Raw genomic sequence first — 21,650 nt, 5'->3', positions numbered from 1 at the left:
TGTTAGGTTAGGTCTTAGAATATCAAGAGGTGGGAAGAGCTCATTCGGGAAGTACCCGGCCCCTAGGTGTGGAGGCTAAGATCACATCTCCAGCTCCCATCCCGTGTGATCCCGTGTGATCCCGTGTGATCCCGTGTGATCCCGTGTGATCCCAGTGCAGGGGAAGCAGAGGCAGGAGGATCCCTGGGTTTGCCAGCCAGCTACTCTAGGTGAATTGGGGAGCTCCAGGTTCAGAGACACTGCTTCCACAGCTAAATCAGAGAATGACTGAGGAGGATACCCAGCATCCACCGCAGGCTTTTGTGTGTGTATGGAGACAGGTGCACAAACCTAGGTCAGTGCCCATCCCTGGCCCTGGCCCACCATTCCATAACATTGCCACATGTGCATTCAGAAACAGTTTGACTCACAAGACTGTTAAATAGTTAAATGAGTCACCACAATAATCCCTTCAGAGGCAGAGACCTAGGGGAGCCCCGAGGAAGAGGGAAAGGAAGGTTTGTTGAAGCCAGAGGTGTTGAGGTCACCAGGAGAATATGGCTCAGAATCAACTAACCAGGGCTCACGGAGACTAAAGTGACAATCGTGGAGCCTGTATGAGTCCTCTACATAAACAATAGAGTTGTATAGCTTGATGCTCTTGTGGGACTCCTAACAGTGGCAAAACACTGTTTTGTCTGCTCTTGAGACCTTACTCCTCCTGCTGGGTGGCCTCCTTCAGCCTTGATATCAGAGTATTTGTCTAGTATGAATGTTTTTGAGCCATGTTCAGTGGATATCCCTGGGAGGCCTGCTCTTTTCTGAAGGGAAGGGAGGAGGCGTGGATCTGGGAGAGAAGGGAGGTGGGTGAGGGACTGGGAGGAATGGAAGGAGAGAAAGCTGCAGTGGGGATGTAATATATGAGAGAAGAATATGAACAAATAATGTTAGTGCTGTTTCACATGTGGGAAAATGACCTCAATGTGTTGTATTGACAACCCAGAGACAGATCTCAGTCAAATATAGCAGGCTCTGCCTGGGTGTGTCCTTTCTTTTTTTCTTTTTATTCTTTTCCTTTCCTCCTCCTCCTCCCTCCCCCTCCCTCCCTCCTCCTCCCTCCTCCTCCCTTCCTCCCTTCCTCCCCCTCCCTCCTCCCTCCCTCCCTCCCTCCCCTCCCTCCCTCCCTTCCTTCCTTTTTTAATTTTTGGTAGTGTGGTCTGGAGATGAACATATGATGGCAATAGGCTTAGTTTTGGATGAGTTAATTCACTAAATATATGCCCAGTAAATGAATAAATAGCAGGGTGGGGGGAAGGAGGAAGAGAGAGAGAGGAGAGAGAGGAGAGTCATCAGATCAGCAGTGCTCAGAATACCCACTGGAAAAGGCTGAGCTTTGTCCCCAGGCTTGAGCGTCCAGCTCCTCCTTCCCACTGCAGGCTGCAGGCCTGTGAGCGGAGACCTGAGAGGCTCACCTTCCCGCTGTTCTCAATGGCCAGGGGCTTCCCCCGACAAGAATACAACCGTTCTTCCAACGCCTACTCTCAATGTGCTCAAATCCTTATCAAAAGTGCTAGTCAGTGTTTCGCCATCATTTCGTGGTTTACTTTTTGAGCAATGTATTTAATGCCACATTTAACTACCCACCATTTACATATGAATAAGAGAGTAACCTGTTTTCTTTTGTCTTATGCATTGGTGTTTCTGTGGGCAAATAAAACAAAATTTATGCTTTTACAATATTTTTCACAAGCTTTAAAATATATCATTTATTAATTTTACTTTCTTATCATTTTAAAGTAACATATTATATTATTTCTATTGACAATTTGTTGATACAGCAATATGTCAATTTTGTCTTTATGATTGCAAAATAATTTTGTAAGACTTAGAGTGCTGATGCTTTTTCCCTTTGCCTACTCAGGCAATAGTTTATTATTAATATTTTCAAGATTGTAGGTAGGAAAGAGATTATTACTTAATCCCTTAAAGTTTTTTTAACTTCTTAACATATTCTGCCAGTCTTATTATTTTAATAAAACTTCATTTTACTAGTTTTTATATATCATTAGACATATGCAACTTTAAGTGATTTTCAGACTTATTAAGCACTAAGTGTTAAATTTAAAATCGTGTAACTCAGTTCCTGCAGCTGTGCAGAGTCTATATGTTCTCTGTGCACTGTTGTTTCCTGCTGTTGCTGGTATCCAAGGTGCAGTTTCAGGTCCTAAGTGGATTCTGAATTTAAAAATACGGCCCTGTGCTTGACAGCCGCAGCAAAACCAAGGTTCATCTTACTGTACTTGCCACTATTCTTACAGGTCCTGAGCTCTGTTCGCACAGAATGGAATCCTCTGGATGTTCACTTTGGCACCAGACAACCTTATCAGGTGTTCACAGTGGAGTGCTCCTTCAGTGTAGACCAGGAGCCCATGGCTGACAGCTGTATCTACGAGTCTGTCAGGAACAAACTCCATTGCGTGTCAGTTACCAGAATACCACTAAGGTCGAAGGCCATCAGCTGCTGTAAGAATTCTACGGAAGACAAACTGATTGTGGGCTGTGAAGACTCTTCCGTAATTCTCTATGAAGCTCACCGTGGAGTGACTCTCTTGGCCCAGGCTGAACTTATGCCTTCATTAATAAGCTGCCACCCAAGTGGTGCCATTCTGCTGGTTGGCAGCAACCAAGGGGAATTACAAGTTTTTGACATTGCTCTGTCCCCTATCAACATCCAGCTCTTGGCAGAAGATTGCTTACCAAAGGAGACTCTGCAATTCAATAAATTCTTTGATTTTTCCAGCAGTCTTGTTCATATGCAGTGGATTGCTCCTCCCGTTGTTTTCCAGAAGCCTAAAAGAGGAGAAATCTGTGATCTCCTCTTCCTCAGGTTCAACAGAGGACCTTTGGGTGTGCTGTTGTTTAAACTTGGTAAGTCAAGTGGCCTGGTAGTAGTTACTTCGTTTATGTTACGACATAACTAAGGTGTCAAACTATTCTTCAAATGTAGGTTTTCTGCTTGCCATCCCATAAGAATGTCTGCCTTTCAACGATTGCCTATAGGTTCCTTGAAAACACTTGGGGTAGTTTCTAACTAGCCCCAAGAAATATTAAATATTGAAGACTTTTGATTTGTCCTAATTGTCCATAATGATGATTTAAAGGTATGACCTTTTAGAGCTGGAGTGATGACTCAGAGGTTAAGAATGTTTACTGTTCTTTCAGAGGGCCTGGGTTCAGTTCCCAGCTCCTCCCAACCATCTGTAACTCCAGTTTCAGGGGATCTGACGCCTTCTTCTGGATTCTCCAAGCATTGCATACATGTGGTGTACATGAACTCATGTAGACACACACACACACATACACAGTATTTTGTAAAATCTGAACATTTACTTCTAATGTTTTCTAAAATAAGTTGTCTAAAATATTCCATAAGAAACAGGTAGATTAGAATTTAAAAATTAACTTCTGTGTTCATCATGAAAGCCTATGTTATAGAATAGAACACTTTTCTATAAAAATTATTTTAGATTATCTATTTCTGTTGCTGTGCATGTTGGAATTGGATAGAGCAAATATTTAAAAAAATAAGTCAGATATTTAGTTAAAATTTACTAGAGACCTTTGTGTAACTTTTTGGTCCTGTTTTTTGTTTGTTTGTTTTCCTTTTAGATAGAAGTGCTAAAGAGCTTTCTTGATGTTTATAAATTATAAAGTAATAAAGCTCATTTCCAGTGGGGATCCTTAAAGTGAAATATTCTGATGGTCACTTGTCTTTCATAGCTCTGGATTGACAGGTTCATACTGAAAGAACAAGAACTACTTTAGGTAGTTTTGTATACTTTAACATTCTTTGAGGGACTTGGGCTGACAAAAACCTTTTTTTTAAATTAAAGCACATATGTACTTGAAAAGTTAGGTGAATACATTTGAAAACCTTGCAGGATCTGCTGTAGGTGTGCAGCTAGTTTTAAAGACATCGACATGTTTGTCAAGCAGCGATCACTTCTGTTTTCGCACTGGCCTACTCGCCCCCAAATTGAAGGGGAAAGGACAGTCTAGTGGAAGTGACCTGACTGATCCGGAGGACAGTCCTATAAAGACAGCCGTGTTTCTTGTCATAGGAGAAATGCTGCTGACTCTGCTCATAACCTTAAAATTGTACAAAAATGTTTGGAATCTCTTTTGTGAGATTATCCAGTAGACTACATTTTAGCAGTTATGTGTCTCCATACACAACACTAATTAAAGTGGATGTTTGATGTTTCCATGTCTGTTAAAACATACACAATCTCTCTATCTCTGTCTCTCCCTCTCTCTCTCACCTACCTTTTTTATTCTTTCTCCCCTACCCCTTTAAATGACTCAGTTACCGTCCAACAGAACGTATCTGTCCATGCACACCCCACATCCCTTCCATTCTCCCTTGTCCGTCTCCTCACAACAGCTTTGCAAAAAGCACAGTTTTGTCTTCCTATCTCTAGCACATTTGCCTCCTTACGAGAGTAAACAGGCTCTCAGTGCAGGGATTTAGAGGGCTTCCTGCTAATTGCCAGCTTGTAAACTTAATTGGACTGTTTCCCTGGGCACTGTTCCTAAATCAATTAGGCAATGAGTTGGCTGTCACCTCTTTTTCCCAAGAAGGTCTCTTGGAATAAAATTATCCAATAGAAGTCAAGCACTCAGATAGAAAGGTGATAACTTCTGCAACTGACATTTATCATTTAAATTGTATTTTCATTTAAGTTTACAGGACAGGGAAACTGCACAGTCTTCTAATTTAGCTCTTTGGAAGAGCTAAATGTGGAATATCTAAGGATTTTTTAAAAAGCTTTGTGTCCCATTTTTAATGTATTATGAAATTAATATTTATATAAAATTTTCTTTCCTGGGAGTAGTAGATTACTTGAAATAGTAGATTCTAACCAGTAATTTTTTTTAAAAAACAGAAAACCTAGTTTTAAAGAACAGATTTTTCTTATGATCTGCTACTAAATACATCCAAAAATTAATATACTTCTTGAATTAACACAGAGCTGATTCTGGGCATCCATGTTGCATTTTCATGTATAATTCAAGTTACTGCATATGTAAACAGGTAGTTGCATGTGCAGCTCTCCGAAGAGAGAGCTTTATGAGACTCTGTTTTTCACATGCTTGTTATTCAAGCCCTTGGAAAATTTGACATGAAAGGTGTAGCTTACAATTTAAAATTGTAGAGACAGATCATAGATCATAGTCTAAAATAGGGTGCTGTCAGTGTAAACACGGCGGTGGCAGGTGCCAGGTCACTTAGCATAATGCTGTGGGAAACCCTTAAGGTTGGGTGCCCTGTCTTAGTCCTTTTCAATGATCACAGAAGCATGGTGACATCTTCTCTGTTATAAGAAGACCTCTAGATGCATGCTTTCCTTGGGAAGCAACTATCAGTGTCATGCTCCTAATGGAAACTCCAGTAAGTATTGATTGATGTTGGTCATAGTTGCCAAAGTAGAAAGAGAAGCTCACCACGATGCTAAGCCTCCATTTTCTGAAAGAGCAGAGGGTTTAGCCTTCTTGGAAAAGACTGACACCTAGTTAGCTCACACCAGTTACTTTATTCAAACATTATACAAGGTTAATTGGGGCTGGGAAAGGTTCCAACTACCAAAGATATCTTGCCCTTGGTGCCCGTGAGAGAGACAGCCCACACAAATCTCTGTCCCTTTTGACCACGGCTAGCCGTAATCAGAAGTGGAGCTCCAGGTTTGTGAGGAGTGTCTGCGAACCAAAGTTGGTGCTGCTGCCAAGTTCTTAATGTAGCACCAAGTGCAGACTTTCCAGGGAGACATTTCTTCAAGGTTCAAACAGTTTCAGAACAATTTCTCAGCCTCTACTGATTGATCCAAACATGGCAAAGGTGTTGCTGAAACATTTCACTCAACGCCAGACACAAGGGCTTTACCATTGTTATCACTACAGGTTGAGTATTGCATTCTATACAGAATCCGTACACCCTTCAGAATGCCTGTGCTGTGCTCACCCCAAATCCCCACATACATGTGCCGAGGTTGGTTTTGAGAGGCGCCTTGGTTATCATATGGAAATCATAAAGCTCACCCAGTTTAACTACAGCCCTTCCCAGCCCTCTTTGCTTTTTCATTTCTTTAATCATCAGCTCTTTTATTGACCCACGATCTCACCTAGTAATTAATTAGCACTGCAATAAATTTACCTGTTACTACCCTTCCTCCCCCATGCTACTGCTCATCTGTATGTCATGCAGGGCTAGGACACCTATCCCTCTTGGTCTTGTCACTGCTATTGTATGAGACTGTTACGTCGTCGTTATCTTTCCCACCTACCAGGAATCTTGGTGAACAGTGCATAAACAGGCCCAGGCTACCTCATAAGAAACAAATCTTCCCTGGCAGTCTTCTCCTTTGCTTCTGATGGACTTTCTTCCATTGTCAAAGTCCAGGTGTGGCAGGGAACAGCACTAGGGTTCTCATGGCCACAGCAGCACTATAACTGTGGTTCATGTCTGCAGTACGTTTTGAACTACCCAGGGAAAGGTCTCTGGTGATTTCCTATGTGATAACCTTTGATCCGTGATGACTTTTCAGTATTTGATGTTAGCCGACATCCTCTTGATTAAAGAACTTTCTTTTCTGTCTCTGAGCACAGCTTTTTAACACTTGTCTTTTGCCTACTTATGAAATGGAGTTCTTCAGGAGTATACTTTTAATTCTTATTGTATTTTATTCAGGTTGAAAGTTTCTTTGTAATTCCCCTTTGCATTGTGGTTTGGATTTTATCTGCAAAAGCCACAGTGAAGTTGAGTTGCCGCTGTTAACAGTGTAAAGAGGCAGAGTCTTCAAGAGCCGATTGGGTCCCAAGGACTCTTCCCTCACAAATGGACTAATATACTTACTGGTGGGGGCGGATGGCGAGGGGTTGGCTGTAAGTTCAATCTCCACTTGTCCTGCCATGTTATATGCTAAATAAACTTGCACATTTATAATCTATTCACCCATTTATAGTAGCAGAACTCAGCCACTATCCCATTTCTGACTCCATCCAAGATGGCTCCCAATTCCACATCGATACATTTCCTTGATTTGCTGAATACCACCTCATATGCAACCATCATTTCAACCAAAACCACTTTTCTTCTTATATTTTCCATTTTAGTAGATGTTACAATTATTTAGTGAAACCTCCAAATCAAAACACTTTATCTTTGAGTGTCTTTTACCCCTGTTAGTGAGCATTCCAATCAATTCTGTAAGTTCTAGCAGAACCATAACACTCCGTTGAGCTTCACTGTTGTTACCTGACTCTAGCTCTCCCCATTTTATCCTCTAAAGCTGGGAGTAAGCTAAATTAAAGCAAATATCCTCTCTCAGTGAGCAGTGAGGTGTTAAATTCCCAGATTCATTCGTTCTCTCTCTCTCTCCCCCTCCCCTTCCCCCTCCCCCTCCCTCCTTCCCTCCTTCCCCCATCTTTCTCCCTTTCCTTTCTCTCTGTGTATGTGTATCTATCTATTTGTTCATCTGTCTGTGTCTATCTGCCTGTCTATGTGTCTGTCTATTACTCTAAAAAGCAAGAAGTATATGGTTTTGTTTTCGAGAAGTCTTGTAATAATTTTCTATAAATGCTATTTTTACTAAATGGGTTTAGTAATTTTTTAGTAGCTGAGTATCATTGAGTTATGTATGTACTATAACTTACTCAGCACATGATGGTAGTTAAGTGTCAAATGTCAAATTGTGTGTGTTTTCTATATATTGAATAGTTGAAGAATAGAAGAGGAAAGGCTTGAAAATAGGGAGATAAGTGGTAAAGAAGGTGTCAAAAGAAATCAGGGAAGGAAGAGAGGGCAGTGGAGGCAAAGATAGACTTTGGTATGTTTTCTCTCATACATACGACATGAAAGCACAAGGGGGCATTTAGGAGAAAGGGGATCAGCAAGGCTGGATGTAGAAACATTTTAAATATCCTGGTGTGGGGTTTCTTCCCACTTTAAACCATTTCTGTTCCCGGATGAAAGACACACACGCAGTGTTTATATTTTAATCCGCCTTAAACAGCCCAATGTCTGGCCGACTGCCTATCCTCCATGCTGTTAGAATCCTCTTTCTGTTATTAACCCAAGTTATCACTTACTATGTTTTATCTGGGCTGCCCTCAGCTTCAGTTGCCCAGCCTATGTGACTACATTTCTATGGCTCTGCTAACCCATGGCTGCTCTCCTTTGTCCTCTCCTGCATACTCTTCTATTTCATGTCTTTTTCTTCTTCTCCTCCTCCTTCCTATTCCTCCTCCTCCTCTTCCTCCTCCTTCTCTTTTTGTTGTGTTAATAAAAGGATAAGGAGAGGGGGGATATGGTCTATGGAGGTCTGGGGAAAGGGGGTACCTCAGTGGGTCCATCCCTTCCTCCTGAGAGACCAGACACAGGATGCTATAGTATAGAATAGAGTTTATTCAGGGCATGGGGAGGGGGATTAAGAGGGTAGTAGGGCAGAGAGAGAGGAGGGGGGAGAAGAGGAGGAAGAGGAGGAGGGGAAGGGAGGGGAGGGGAGGGGAGGGGGGAGAAGAGAAGAGAAGGACAGAAGGGAGTAGAGGCTGGCCACAAGTATGTAGAGAGAATGGGGGGAAGGGAATGGGGAGAAAGGGGACAAAGGGGGAAGAGGGTAAAAGCAAGAACAAGAGAGTGAGGAGGGGGCAAACACTTTTATAGTGTCAGGCAAACCTGGCTGTTGCCAGGGAACTGTAGGGGTGGAGCTTAGACAGAAGGCTAACATATTTCCCTGCTCCTTTTTTTAAGTCCACCTCAACCCCATTTATTTCCCTTCTTCCCATCTATTATTGGCTGCTGGCATCTTTATTCACCAATCATAATCAACTGGGGACAGAGTCACTCAGTGCCTTACCTGAGGACTCTCTCCTTTGGGGCAAACAGCCTTGAGGGCCCCAAATTAGCATTAGAATACAAGCAGCATTAGCCCAACCCACAACAGCTAGAGGTATGGGAGGGCTATAGGTTGCCAAGACAACCACAGTACTGTGATCCCTATAAGGAAATAGAATGATGAAGCCCATTAATTCTGGAAAGGAAAGGAAAGGAAAGGAAAGGAAAGGAAAGGAAAGGAAAGGAAAAAGGAAAGGAAAGGAAAGGAAAGGAAAGGAAAGGAAAAAGGAAAGGAAAGGAAAGGAAAGGAAAGGAAAGGAAAGGAAAGGAAAGGAAAGGAAAGGAGAAATTATGTTGGATGCCCTCAGCTTTCACAGCTTTTGTCACCTCCCAGTTCACTTGGAATGGACTTTATCCTACACAGCATCTTCTTCCTTCACTTTAGTAATGGTTTAATATCAGGCTTATTGAAGAATAACCTACATAAATAAACTATGCACACTTAAAGTGCTCATCAGCGAGCTTAATATATACATTCCCATGATTGCCACCACAGTTAAGAGATGGAACATTTTCATCTCTCTAAAGCATTCTCCTAAAGTCCTTTGTACTCGTCCCCACCTTCCTTACAATTGATAATAAATGACTGCTTTGATTTCTCTTGTTACAGATTAAGATTTGCTTTTTATAGAATTCCATAGAAATGCAGCCATAGAATGAATTGTGCCCAGGTGTTGTCACACTCTGCATTAGCCTGTGAGAATCTTCCATATTATCTGTAAGTCAGTTTCCATTCCTGTCACCTCATAGCCATTATGTACCTACACACCACAGTGCTTTGCTATTCTTTCACATGTTGGTGGACATTTGGTTTACTTCAAGGTTTAAGGTAAAGCATTAAAAATGCTCTGTACTTTTATGGCCAAATCTTTATATGGAAGATATTTTCATTTCTGTTGGGAGAAACCTAGAGTTGGACATGTTGGGCCATGTGCTACTTTGAAGGAAGTGGTCGTAACAGCCCGTGCTGGTGAGCAGTGAGAGCGGCAGTTGTTCATCTTCCCTGAGACTTGGTATCCATGGCGTTTTCATCTTAGCCTCTACAATACATGGATAATACATGGATTGTTAATTCTATTTCCCTGGTGACTTTTGGAGCCAAACACTTTATGTTTAGTGCCATATATTTTCTTTTCTTTCTGTTTTTTTTTTCTTTTCATTTAGTTATTTGTTTAATTTTTAAAATTTAACAACTACTTCTATTGAACTTTGAGGATTGTTTTTGTTTTTAAGTGTGTCTTTGCATGTGTGTGTGAGTGTGTGTGTGTGAAAGGAGGTACTCATGGAATCCAAAAGAGGGCATTTGGTCCCCTGCAGCTGGCGTTCATAGGTAGTTATAAATTGTGTCACAGGTACTGGAAATGGATCGTGGTTCCCCTTCAAGAGCAGTGTGCACCTTACCACTGAGCCATCACTCCAATCCCTCAGCGCTAGCTCTCAAGTGGTGACCTCACTTGGTGACATTTTTTCAATATTTGGAGGTTTCTCCCTGCTTATTAGAGCTAATTCTCTTGATTTTAGAGAATCTAATCTAGTTACATGACTTAACACTTTTGAAATGTACTATAGGGTGTTTTATTACTCTGAAATGCTTTTAGCTTGGTTCCTGTTACATGTGTAGTCGAAAGGAACATATGACCTACTGTCGTTGGGTGAAATGCTTTACAAATGCTGTGTCAGGGATGAAGCTTCTTTGGGATGGGTATGGCTGTGCACCTCTGTAGTCCCAGCACAGAAGACATAGAAGCCAGAGAGGATCCGAGGTTCAAGATCATCCTCTGCTATAGCTGTCATAGAAAAGAGGAAGACAGACAGACAGACAGAGACAGAGAGAGAGAGAGACAGACAGAGAAGAGAGAGAAGAAAATATATCTAAATGTTAAGTTTTCACTGATAGTGTTTTTCAAATATTTTTCCAGAGTTTCTGTGTATGTAGCTTCTTGATTCATGAAAGATCACTGAAATCTCAGCTGTAATTGTCTATTTAGGTCTTCCCACTCTGTTTAGTTCTGTCCATTCTTGTTGCATTATTCAGAATTCTATTATTAGATGTATTTAAAAACTTTTTTATTTCTTCATGAATTTTGAATTCTCTCTTATAAGAGTTTAAAAATTTAGGTTATTTCTATTTTTGTCTTAAGCCCTTTAAAAATGTCTTCCTGTTTTCTAGTTTGCATAATTTCAGATGCAAAGCCTATTATCGTTCATCTCTTGTTTCTCTGTGTGTCCTGTGTCTCCTCCCTCCACCACCATTAAAAACAATTTCTTCATTTTGGAACTGTTGGACTGCGATCACACACAGCCTTGTTGAGAACAGCGTACCTCTTTCTCTCGCTACTGATAGAATGGATAGAGCTGAGCAGAGACTTCAGCTGACTTCAGTCTCTGCAGAGTTGCTGCACATTGACACCTCCTGTCAGGAGCTGCCTGATTTATGACTAGGACTTGAAGTGCTTGACACAGGCTCGTGAGGGCTTTGGGTAGTCACATCTGTTGATTCTACCAACTCAGAAGTGATAGTAAAGTCTGACTGCCTAATAGACGTAGGTGTTTCCCCAGATTCTCTATCAAGTTGAGTCTTGTTAGATAAGCACAATAGGCTGTTGGGTTTGTTTTTTTTTTAATGTAACTTGGAATTAGTCGAAGAATTTCAGCATCTTTTTCATGGACTAGTATATTTTAAAAACCATGAAAACTGTAAATATCCCAGTTAAATTCTGATGATAGTAATAAAAAGAAATTACAGTAATACTTTGTAGTATTTATGGCTTATAAAATAATTTCACAGGCATTTCTCACTTAGCTTTATGATTATTTGCCCTGAGTTTTTTATAGACTTTACCAGAATCAGTAAAATACTTACTGAAGAAAAAAATGAGCATTTAGACTTTTTTCCTTTTGTGTATTTGTATATTTACATATGCGTGTATATGATCAGACATATGGGGGGCCAGAGGCCAATTCCGGAGTCTTTTTCAATTGCCTCTCATCTTTTTGGTCTCTCTGAACTTGAATATCTATCTCCCTTTCAACCTGCCGGGCTGGGTAGTTAGCCCTCCTCATCCTCCTGGCCTGGTTTCCTCTGCACTGGGATCCTAGGCATGCCCTGCTGTGTCAAACTTTTGATGTGGCTTCTAGGGGCTTGAACTTGGGTCCTCATGCTTACTTACCAAGCTTGTCACCAGCAGGGCCATCTTCCCAGCCCCATTTTTAAAAAATGGAAACAAAATAGAAAGGTGCTTAAAAGTCACAGTGTTTGCCATTTAACATGTAAAAATTGTTAGTTTCAAATGCCTTTTATAAATAAAATTAAATGATTGACTGAACTTTTTTTTTTATGTTCCTGATCTGTCAAGATTGGAAGTGGATTCATTTTCTAAATACCCCTGATGTCCCAGCATATTTTTTCCCTTGTGACCTTGTTTTACTTTACTTGACTTGGTATTTACTTATTTGTGACAGGTGTCCTCACGCGAGGACAGCTGGGCCTGGTGGACCTTATCTTCCAGTACATTCACTGTGATGAGGTGTACGAGGCCGTCAGCGTTCTGAGCAGCATGAACTGGGACACCCTGGGCCAGCAGTGCTTCATCAGCATGAGCACCATCGTGAACCATCTTCTCAGACAGAGGCTCACTCCAGAGAGGGAAGGTAAGACCTCAGTACATGGCATCCGTGGTTTTCAGTATACATGGAATATGTCTGGAGTCAGTTTTAGAATGTTTTGGGGTTATATCATTGGAGACTGAGGAACAAAAGTATGAATGATGTATTAAACTGAAATGATATCAAAGAATTATTCCTAAATGGTACTACTTCCTGTTTGGTGTTTGTCAACACAGAGGACACCTTTTCTGCCTGGGCTTGTGTTGAAACTCAAAGTGTGGTTGTTCATAATTCAGTTAAGTTCATGTATGGATTATGCTCAGATTTCAAGCTTTGATCAGAAATTTCATTTAATCTCTGTCTGCAGACAAAGGGCACCAAGCCAAGGTCTTATTCCTCTCTCACATTAAAGAGCAGTCTTTTTCTCTTACATGAGTCCTCTGTTCAGACGGCAGGTCCTTAGAATCCCCCTGCGCGTCAGAATGGCCTGTAGCCTGGGCTTCCCTCCTCTTTTCCATGCTTTGGAACTGTTCTTTGGATGTGACTGCTCCTCCCCTCTTGATGTGACTGCTCCTCCCCTCTTGATGTGACTGCTCCTCCTCTCTTGATGTGACTGCTCCTCCTCTCTTGATGTGACTGCTCCTCCCCTCTTGATGTGACTGCTCCTCCCCTCTTGATGTGACTGCTCCTCCCCTCTTGATGTGACTGCTCCTCCCCTCTTGATATGTGTGCTCCTCCCCTCTTGATGTGTGTGCTCCTCCCTCTTGATGTGACTGCTCCTCCCCTCTTGATGTGTGTGCTCCTCCCCTCTTGATGTGACTGCTCCTCCCCTCCTGATGTGTGTGCTCCTCCCCTCTTGATGTGACTGCTCCTCCCCTCTTGATGTGACTGCTCCTCCCTTCTTGATGTGACTGCTCCTCCCCTCTTGATGTGTGTGCTCCTCCCCTCTCCTCCCCTCTTGATGTGACTGCTCCTCCCTTCTTGATGTGACTGCTCCTCCCCTCTTGATGTGTATGCTCCTCCCCTCTTGATGTATGTGCTCCTCCCCTCTTGATGTGTGTGCTCCTCCCCTCTTGATGTGTCTGCTCCTCCCCTCTTGATGTGTGTGCTCCTCCCCTCTTGATGTGTGTGCTCCTCCCCTCTTGATGTGTGTGCTCCTCCCCTCTTGATGTGTGTGCTCCTCCCCTCTTGATGTGTGTGCTCCTCCCCTCTTGATGTGTGTGCTCCTCCCCTCTTGATGTGTGTGCTCCTCCCTCTTGATGTGTCTGCTCCTCCCCTCTTGATGTGTCTGCTCCTCCCCTCTTGATGTTTCTGCTCCTCCCCTCTTGATGTGACTGCTCCTCCCCTCTTGATGTGACTGCTCCTCCCTCTTGATGTGACTGCTCCTCCCCTCTTGATGTGACTGCTCCTCCTCTCTCTTTTTTTTTTTTTTATTAACTTGAATATTTCTTATATACATTTCGAGTGTTATTCCCTTTCCCGGTTTCTGGGCAAACATCCCCCTCCCCCCTCCCCTTCCTTATTGGGTGTTCCCCTCCCCCCCCTCCCCCCATTGCCGCCCTCCCCCCAACTGTCTAGTTCACTGGGGTTCAGTCTTAGCAGGACCCAGGGCTTCCCCCTTCCACTGGTGCTCTTACTAGGATATTCATTGCTACCTATGAGGTCAGAGTCCAGGGTCAGTCCATGTATAGTCTTTAGGTAGTGGCTTAGTCCCTGGAAGCTCTGGTTGCTTGGCATTGTTGTACATATGGGGTCTCGAGCCCTTCAAGCTCTTCCAGTTCTTTCTCTGATTCCTTCAACGGGGGTCCTATTCTCAGTTCAGTGGTTTGCTGCTGACATTCGCCTCTGTATTTGCTGTATTCTGGCTGTGTCTCTCAGGAGTGATCTACACTTCTGCACTTCTTTGCTTCATCCATCTTATCTAATTGGGTGGCTGTATATATATGGGCCACATGTGGGGCAGGCTCTGAATGGGTGTCCCTTCAGTCTCTGTTTTAATCTTTGCCTCTCTCTTCCCTGCCAAGGGTATTCTTGTTCCCCTTTTAAAGAAGGAGTGAAGCATTCATATTTTGATCATCCGTCTTGAGTTTCATTTGTTCTAGGCATCTAGGGTAATTCAAGCATTTGGGCTAATAGCCACTTATCAATGAGTGCATACCATGTATGTCTTTCTGTGATTGGGTTAGCTCACTCAGGATGATATTTTCCAGTTCCAACCATTTGCCTACGAATTTCATAAAGTCGTTGTTTTTGATAGCTCAGTAATATTCCATTGTGTAGATGTACCACATTTTCTGTATCCATTCCTCTGTTGAAGGGCATCTGGGTTCTTTCCAGCTTCTGGCTATTATAAATAAGGCTGCGATGAACATAGTGGAGCACGTGTCTTTTTATATCGTTGGGGCATCTTTTGGGTATATGCCCAAGAGAGGTATAGCTGGATCCTCAGGCAGTTCAATGTCCAATTTTCTGAGGAACCTCCAGACTGATTTCCAGAATGGTTGTACCAGTCTGCAACCCCACCAACAATGGAGGAGTATTCCTCTTTCTCCGCATCCTCACCAGCATCTGCTGTCACCTGAGTTTTTGATCTTAGCCATTCTCACTGGTGTGAGGTGAAATCTCAGGGTTGTTTTGATTTGCATTTCCCTGATGACTAAAGATGTTGAACATTTCTTTAGGTGTTTCTCAGCCATTCGGCATTCCTCAGCTGTGAATTTTTTGTTTAGCTCTGAACCCCATTTTTTAATAGGGTTATTTGTCTCCCCTTTGGTCTAACTTTTTGAGTTCTTTGTATATTTTGGATATAAGGCCTCTATCTGTTGTAGGATTGGTAAAGATCTTTTCCCAATCTGTTGGTTGCCGTTTTGTCCTAACCACAGTGTCCTTTGCCTTACAGAAGCTTTGCAGTTTTATGAGATCCCATTTGTCGATTCTTGATCTTAGAGCATAAGCCATTGGTGTTTTGTTCAGGAAATTTTTTCCAGTGCCCATGTGTTCCAGATGCTTCCCTAGTTTTTCTTCTATTAGTTTGAGTGTGTCTGGTTTGATGTAGAGGTCCTTTATCCACTTGGACTTAAGCTTTGTACAGGGTGATAAGCATGGATCGATCTGCATTCTTCTACATGTTGACCTCCAGTTGAACCAGCACCATTTGCTGAAAATGCTATCTTTTTTTCCATTGGATGGTTTTGGCTCCTTTGTCAAAAAAAATCAAGTGCCCATAGGTGTGTGGGTTCATTTCTGGGTCTTCAATTCTGTTCCATTGGTCTATCTGTCTGTCTCTGTACCAATACCATGCAGTTTTTATCACTATTGCTCTGTAATACTGCTTGATTCCAGGGATAGTGATTCCGCCAGAAGTCCTTTTATTGTTGAGGATAGTTTTAGCTATCCTGGGTTTTTTGTTATTCCAGATGAATTTGCAAATTGTTCTGTCTAACTCTTTGAAGAATTGGATTGGCATTTTGATGGGGATTGCATTGAATCTGTAGATCGCTTTTGGTAAAATGGCCATTTTTACTATATTAATCCTGCCAATCCATGAGCATGGGAGATCTTTCCACCTTCTGAGGTCTTCTTCAATTTCTTTCTTCAGTGTCCTCCTCTCTTGATGTGACTGCTCCTCCCCTCTTTTTTTTTTTTTTTTTTTTTTTTTCGAGCTGGGGACCGAACCAGGGCCTTGCGCTTGCTAGGCAAGCGCCTACCACTGAGCTAAATCCCCAACCCCAAAATGTGTATCCCAGGCTGGCCTCGAACTCCAGATCCTCCTGCCTCTGCCTCCTTCAGCAAATCCTACCGGCCTGCGCCACCAGAGCCAGCATGCTCCTCCCCTCTTGATGTGACTGCTCCTCCCCTCTTGATGTGACTGCTCCTCCCCTCTTGATGTGACTGCTCCTCCCCTCTTGATGTGACTGCTCCTCCCCTCTTGATGTGACTGCTCCTCCCCTCTTGATGTGACTGCTCCTCCCCTCTTGATGTGACTGCTCCTCCCCTCTTGATGTGTGTGCTCCTCCCCTCTTGATGTGACTGCTCCTCCCCTCTTGATGTTCTGCTCCTCCCCTCTTGATGTGTCTGCTCCTCCCCTCTTGATGTGTCTGCTCCTCCCCTCTGCTCCTCCCCTCTTGATGTGACTGCTCCTCCCCTCTTGATGTGACTGCTCCTCCCCTCTTGATGTGACTGCTCCTCCCCTCTTGATGTGACTGCTCCTCCCCTCTTGATGTGACTGCTCCTCCCCTCTTGATGTGTCTGCTCCTCCCCTCTTGATGTGTGTGCTCCTCCCCTCTTGATGTGACTGCTCCTCCCCTCTTGATGTGTGTGCTCCTCCCCTCTTGATGTGACTGCTCCTCCCCTCTTGATGTGTGTGCTCCTTCCGTCTTGGGTTGCCTGCCTGCTTGGATTGCCTCACCTTCTCATATTAATTTTGCCATATAAATCCAAGATGTTTCTTGTTGAGTGGTGAACACTGAGAAAAAGTAACACATAAGATGTGAACAAGTTTCTGTGTCTCCCAGTTCTCAAGCACGTACTTATAAGTTGTTATTCTTTTATATGATGTGAAATATACCAAAACAGCTAGGGTTTATACACTTACTTCACATTATTTTCTCCTATTAACGTTAGGAAATTATGACTAGAAGGTATTCCTAAATAATACAGGGTGAGAAAATCCAGACAGGTCTATTGCTGGAGAACATTTTTTGTCTTTGTATTTTCACTGGGTTTTAATAGACTTTCTTCATTTTTATTACATTTTCAAAATAAATAATAAGTTGTTGGATAAGATTTTGTAGGTGACCAGTAAGCTTATGAATTTGTAGGAAGTTTATATTATGGACCTTGGCCTAACTCCCAGAATTCCCTTTTAATAAGTGTTTAAGAAATAAGTGAACTTTTTGGCGTAGTCCAAACTCATGTATGGAAATGTCAGTGTTCATACATAAAGAAAGTGCCGACCACAGTACGTGGTCCACTGTGGTACTTTTCAGAATAGAAAGTATAACTTCAAGATTTAGGTGATGGAAAACATTACTATAGTTTTACCTATAGAGTTATCTCACATACTTATTTCTTAATATTGATGAACTTCTCAGGATTGAGTATGTGCGTAAAAGTAACAACAAAAACGAAAGACCAGAGCCTCCAAAGTCAGTCTAGGGATCTGTACTCTAAGGAACGAGTCCTTAGGGTACAGTTAAGGAAGGAATATGGAAAGATAAAATACTAAGTTTCACTCAGGACACTGAGAAGTTGTTAGCTCCTTAGTGAATTTATGATATTAAATTGCTAGCTTGCAAGAAAGATTATAGAGAAATATACAAATGGACATTATCAGATTTTTGCCCTATAAAGGATTGTTCTTCCCAAAGAATCACATTGGGAGATAGGGAAATAAAAAAGCTTTTATGATATTGGGCCATTAAAACAAAATCTATACATTCCTGGGTTGTCCAAATATCCTATGCTAAGCAGATATGTGCACTTCCCGCTAGTAACTACAAAATACATTTCTGAAGCACTCAGAATTCCCTGTTGAGATTTATTTTATCTGAATCTAACAAATTTGACATGGTAATTCGTTGTCCTTTTATTAGTGAAACCTAGTGTGTTGTTATTTCTAGCCATGTTGGGTCTGTCTTTGAGATCTTCATTTCTGCCTTCAACATCAAGCTGGGCAGCCTAATGAATCCGGAGCTGTGCTGGGAGGTCTGAGTGCTCCGTGTAGGCTTGAATATTTCAGATGTACAGAACATGCTGTCAGGAAAACAAGCAACGGTGAGCGAATCCGGCTTGTTTTCACAATAACAGTGCTAGATTCAATTTTAATCTAAATTGACTGCTGCTTTGAAAGAAAATACCTCCAAAATGCATCCTATTTTACTGTCTAGATTTGAGATTGAAAAATAAAAAAGAAATTACTAAAGCTTAGTCAAGCCTGCAACAATTATTCTGACAAGTTGTTTAATGCTTGCAAATCTAAATAGGCCTACAACTAAAGGAGTTCCACTAAATAATGAATTGTTTATTCAACCCAGTGTTGGAAGCAGAAATATTAGAGGGATCTAGCTGTGAACTGCAGTACGTTCATACATACTCATGTTCTCACCGTAAGGTAAGTCGCTGCCAGGTATTTCTGGGTGAAAGCCCAGCCCCACTGGCATATCTTGGTTAAACTCTGAAGTAGACAGAACTCACCTTGTCTCCTAATTCCTTATCTCCTGGCCTCCCTCCTTTATCACAAGCCTCTTTCCAATCTTCTCCTATCCCAGGGTGTTTGCTTTCATGAAAGGACAAAGCACAGAACCTTGTTTATGGCAGGATTTAGGCCAAGATAGAGGTTTTCACTGTTCTCCTAAAGTTGCGTCACAGACATGTCTTAGGCCAATGTGCAACTTTTTAAAATGACGTGCGTGTGTGTGCGTGTGTGTGTATGCATGTGTGTGTGCGTGTGTGTGTGTGTGTGTGTAGGCCATAGTGAATGTGTGGGGGTCAGAGAGCAGCTTGTGGCCGTCTTCTCCCATATGGGTCCTGGGAATGGCACTCAGGTCATCAGGCTTGGCAGCAAATGGCTTTACCTGCTGGCCCTAATTGCTATTTTAAGAAAACATTTCTACTGTGCAGATTTTATTTCCCTATTCAGACAGTTTCCCCTTTCTGCCAAAGAGAGCATTTAATGTTGAGCACACTGCAAATTGATTTGCTGGAAATACTAGTTTGAACTGTGCTACTTTGCTGAGTCACCATTTTAATGACCCCTTTGTGGTGAGAGGTTGGTTCATTATGGATTCCTTCAGTTTTGACAGCTTTTTGTTGCTTAGAGTCATTGTCAGCTTTGTCTCCAGTGAAAGTTTATACACAGGTTTGTTTTGGTACCAGCTGTCATATTTTAATTTCTTCTTTCCTGCAACAAGCTTACGTTCCATCCAAGTTTGCAGAACCTGACTGACTACACACGAGATTCTGTTTCAGTGCTGCTATGCTTGAATTCCACAGCACAGCTTGAGGCAAGCCTTGGAACCTTCTATGCTCCAGCGAGACCGCTTCTGGATACAACTGTTCTGGCATACAGAGACCCGGTCGGCACATACGCCAGGAGGCTCTTCCACCACTTGCTCAGGTGAATGGTGCTTCCGAACTTCCTGCTGTCAGAGTACACATTTAAAGAGCGTCTTTCACGAGACTCCTCTACAATATGGCTGTTTTCTGACAGCTTTGCTCTTTAAAAGAAAAGCAAATCTTATTAGCCTTTAATTTGTTTTCCTTTTAAGGAAATATTGGATATTTTCTAGTGCCATTTTATCAGCAGAAAAATACTCTACCCTTTAATATGATAGTAAAAACTATCTCTGTAAAAAAGTGAATATGAAAATGTTAAGAGAATTTGGTCCTTGTTTAAACTGCGCATGGAACTAACTGTATGCATGTGCTATGGGCTTTGAGGCAGTCGTGGGCTTGCTTTCCTTCAATCACTACAGAAGACTCCTCCATTGTCCTTGCACAATGTGGTAGGTGCTAACTTCACTGTAACTCACTTTTCTACACACACACACACACACACACACACACACACACACACACACACACACACAGAGAGAGAGAGAGAGAGAGAGAGAGAGTCTTTCAACCATAGGGATTTCTTTTAACAGATTTGATAAAAATATGGCTCTGAGCAAATACTGTAGAAATTGGAGAGAACGATTCACAGAGAAGGATGGAAAGAAGTTGAAAATCTAGATAGAAAGATTAAGGACCCACAAATGCTGTGATAACTAGTTTTAAAATCAGGTAAATGGTTAGTATGAAAGTATGTTCCGGAATGAAAAGGATTGTGATAGTCTGCAGGTGACCTGGCTACCCAAATATACCAGTTTTGTTTCTTAAGATTAGTGGCATATACTAGGGTCTTGTAAAAACTGCTTCCCTTTCAGTTGTATGTGTACACTTACTGTATATATATTCTGTATATATAATGTTTTATCATATAATTTTGAATTCTGTTTACAAAAGGAAGGATTACATGAAGGAATTTCATTTTAGTTTCACTAAAATGTACTTGCTATAGTACTGTGCAATACGTTCAAAGACTTTAATATATATTCTCTTACTTTTTATCAGAACAACTTTGTAAAGAGTGTATTATGTCATGAAGAAATAGACTCAGGCTTCTTGCTTAGATGAAAAACAAGTGACCGTGGGCTGGTTCTACAGCTCTTTACTCTTTCCTAGGACCACTTACTGACACTGGTTGTATAGTTTTCAGACACCACCTTCCAAAATAACTGTGAATTGTCATTAACATAAGAATAGGTTGATGATAGATGTTCGACTATCCCAAAAGAGAGGCGTGCTAAGATTGGTCAAGACATGAGGGAGGTTTACTGTTACACAGACATTTGTGCTCCATAATTACTTTTATCTCTGTATAAGGCGGTACTTTGAACTCAACACAGCTGTAAGGCCTTTAGAAAAATCATATTTTTGGGAACAAGGAAATGTTAATATATTGCAAGAGTTATTATCTGTAATTGAATCTTGCCTTTTTATCTGAATGTTGTTAGCATATTTCAAGAGAGTCTTTCCTCATCTTAAATGTAGCAGTCTTCATGCACAAGCTTATCCTAAAAATATTGGGGTTAAAGTCACATGTGCTTGAATGTAGGACTTTGCTCTTTGTTTTAATTCCTATTTTGTTTTTCTTGTTTCTATGGAAAATTGATGAATTGCCTAAAGAGCTCAAAAAAGATCAACATGAATAAGAACTTGAAAGTGTCCTGTGTTGTAGCCTCACCATGGTTTTGGCCTCTGACTTCAATGCTGTTACTTGTGTTTTCATAGCCTTTGGCCTAGGGAGCTCATCTTCTATGAATATGAATTTTTCCTTAGTGTTGTTTTAAATTGGGTGTGCTGTGATGGGTGACTCTTGTTGCTGTCTCCAGTATTACATTCAGACTTTTCTGTTTGGTCGTGTGAGATGTTTCCCTTGGGGGATGCCGACTGGTGTTTGGTCCTGTCACATGTCCCTTGGATGCCGACTGTGTTTCTGCTCTGGATGCTGTGAGTTATACTGAGTTTACTCGTTTCTCCTTCAGCAGTAGCTGCACAGGGCATTGTGAAA

At 41.8% G+C, this 21,650-nt stretch overlaps 1 protein-coding gene across 1 annotated transcript in view; it reads left to right on the top strand.

Moving 5' to 3' along the window:
• The window catches only part of Wdpcp (WD repeat containing planar cell polarity effector), a 225,911-nt gene that overhangs the window by 73,485 nt on the left and 130,776 nt on the right, over positions 1-21,650 (top strand). Inside the window, exons 10-12 of the mRNA XM_032916336.1 lie at positions 2,298-2,907; positions 12,392-12,580; positions 19,529-19,652. Coding sequence (XP_032772227.1) covers positions 2,298-2,907; positions 12,392-12,580; positions 19,529-19,652 — 923 coding nt within the window. The remainder of the gene's footprint in view (positions 1-2,297; positions 2,908-12,391; positions 12,581-19,528; positions 19,653-21,650) is intronic.

Source organism: Rattus rattus, chromosome 11 (assembly GCF_011064425.1).
Source record: "Rattus rattus isolate New Zealand chromosome 11, Rrattus_CSIRO_v1, whole genome shotgun sequence".
Classification (NCBI taxonomy): domain Eukaryota; kingdom Metazoa; phylum Chordata; class Mammalia; order Rodentia; family Muridae; genus Rattus; species Rattus rattus.
This window is presented reverse-complemented; position numbering and strand designations above follow the sequence as displayed.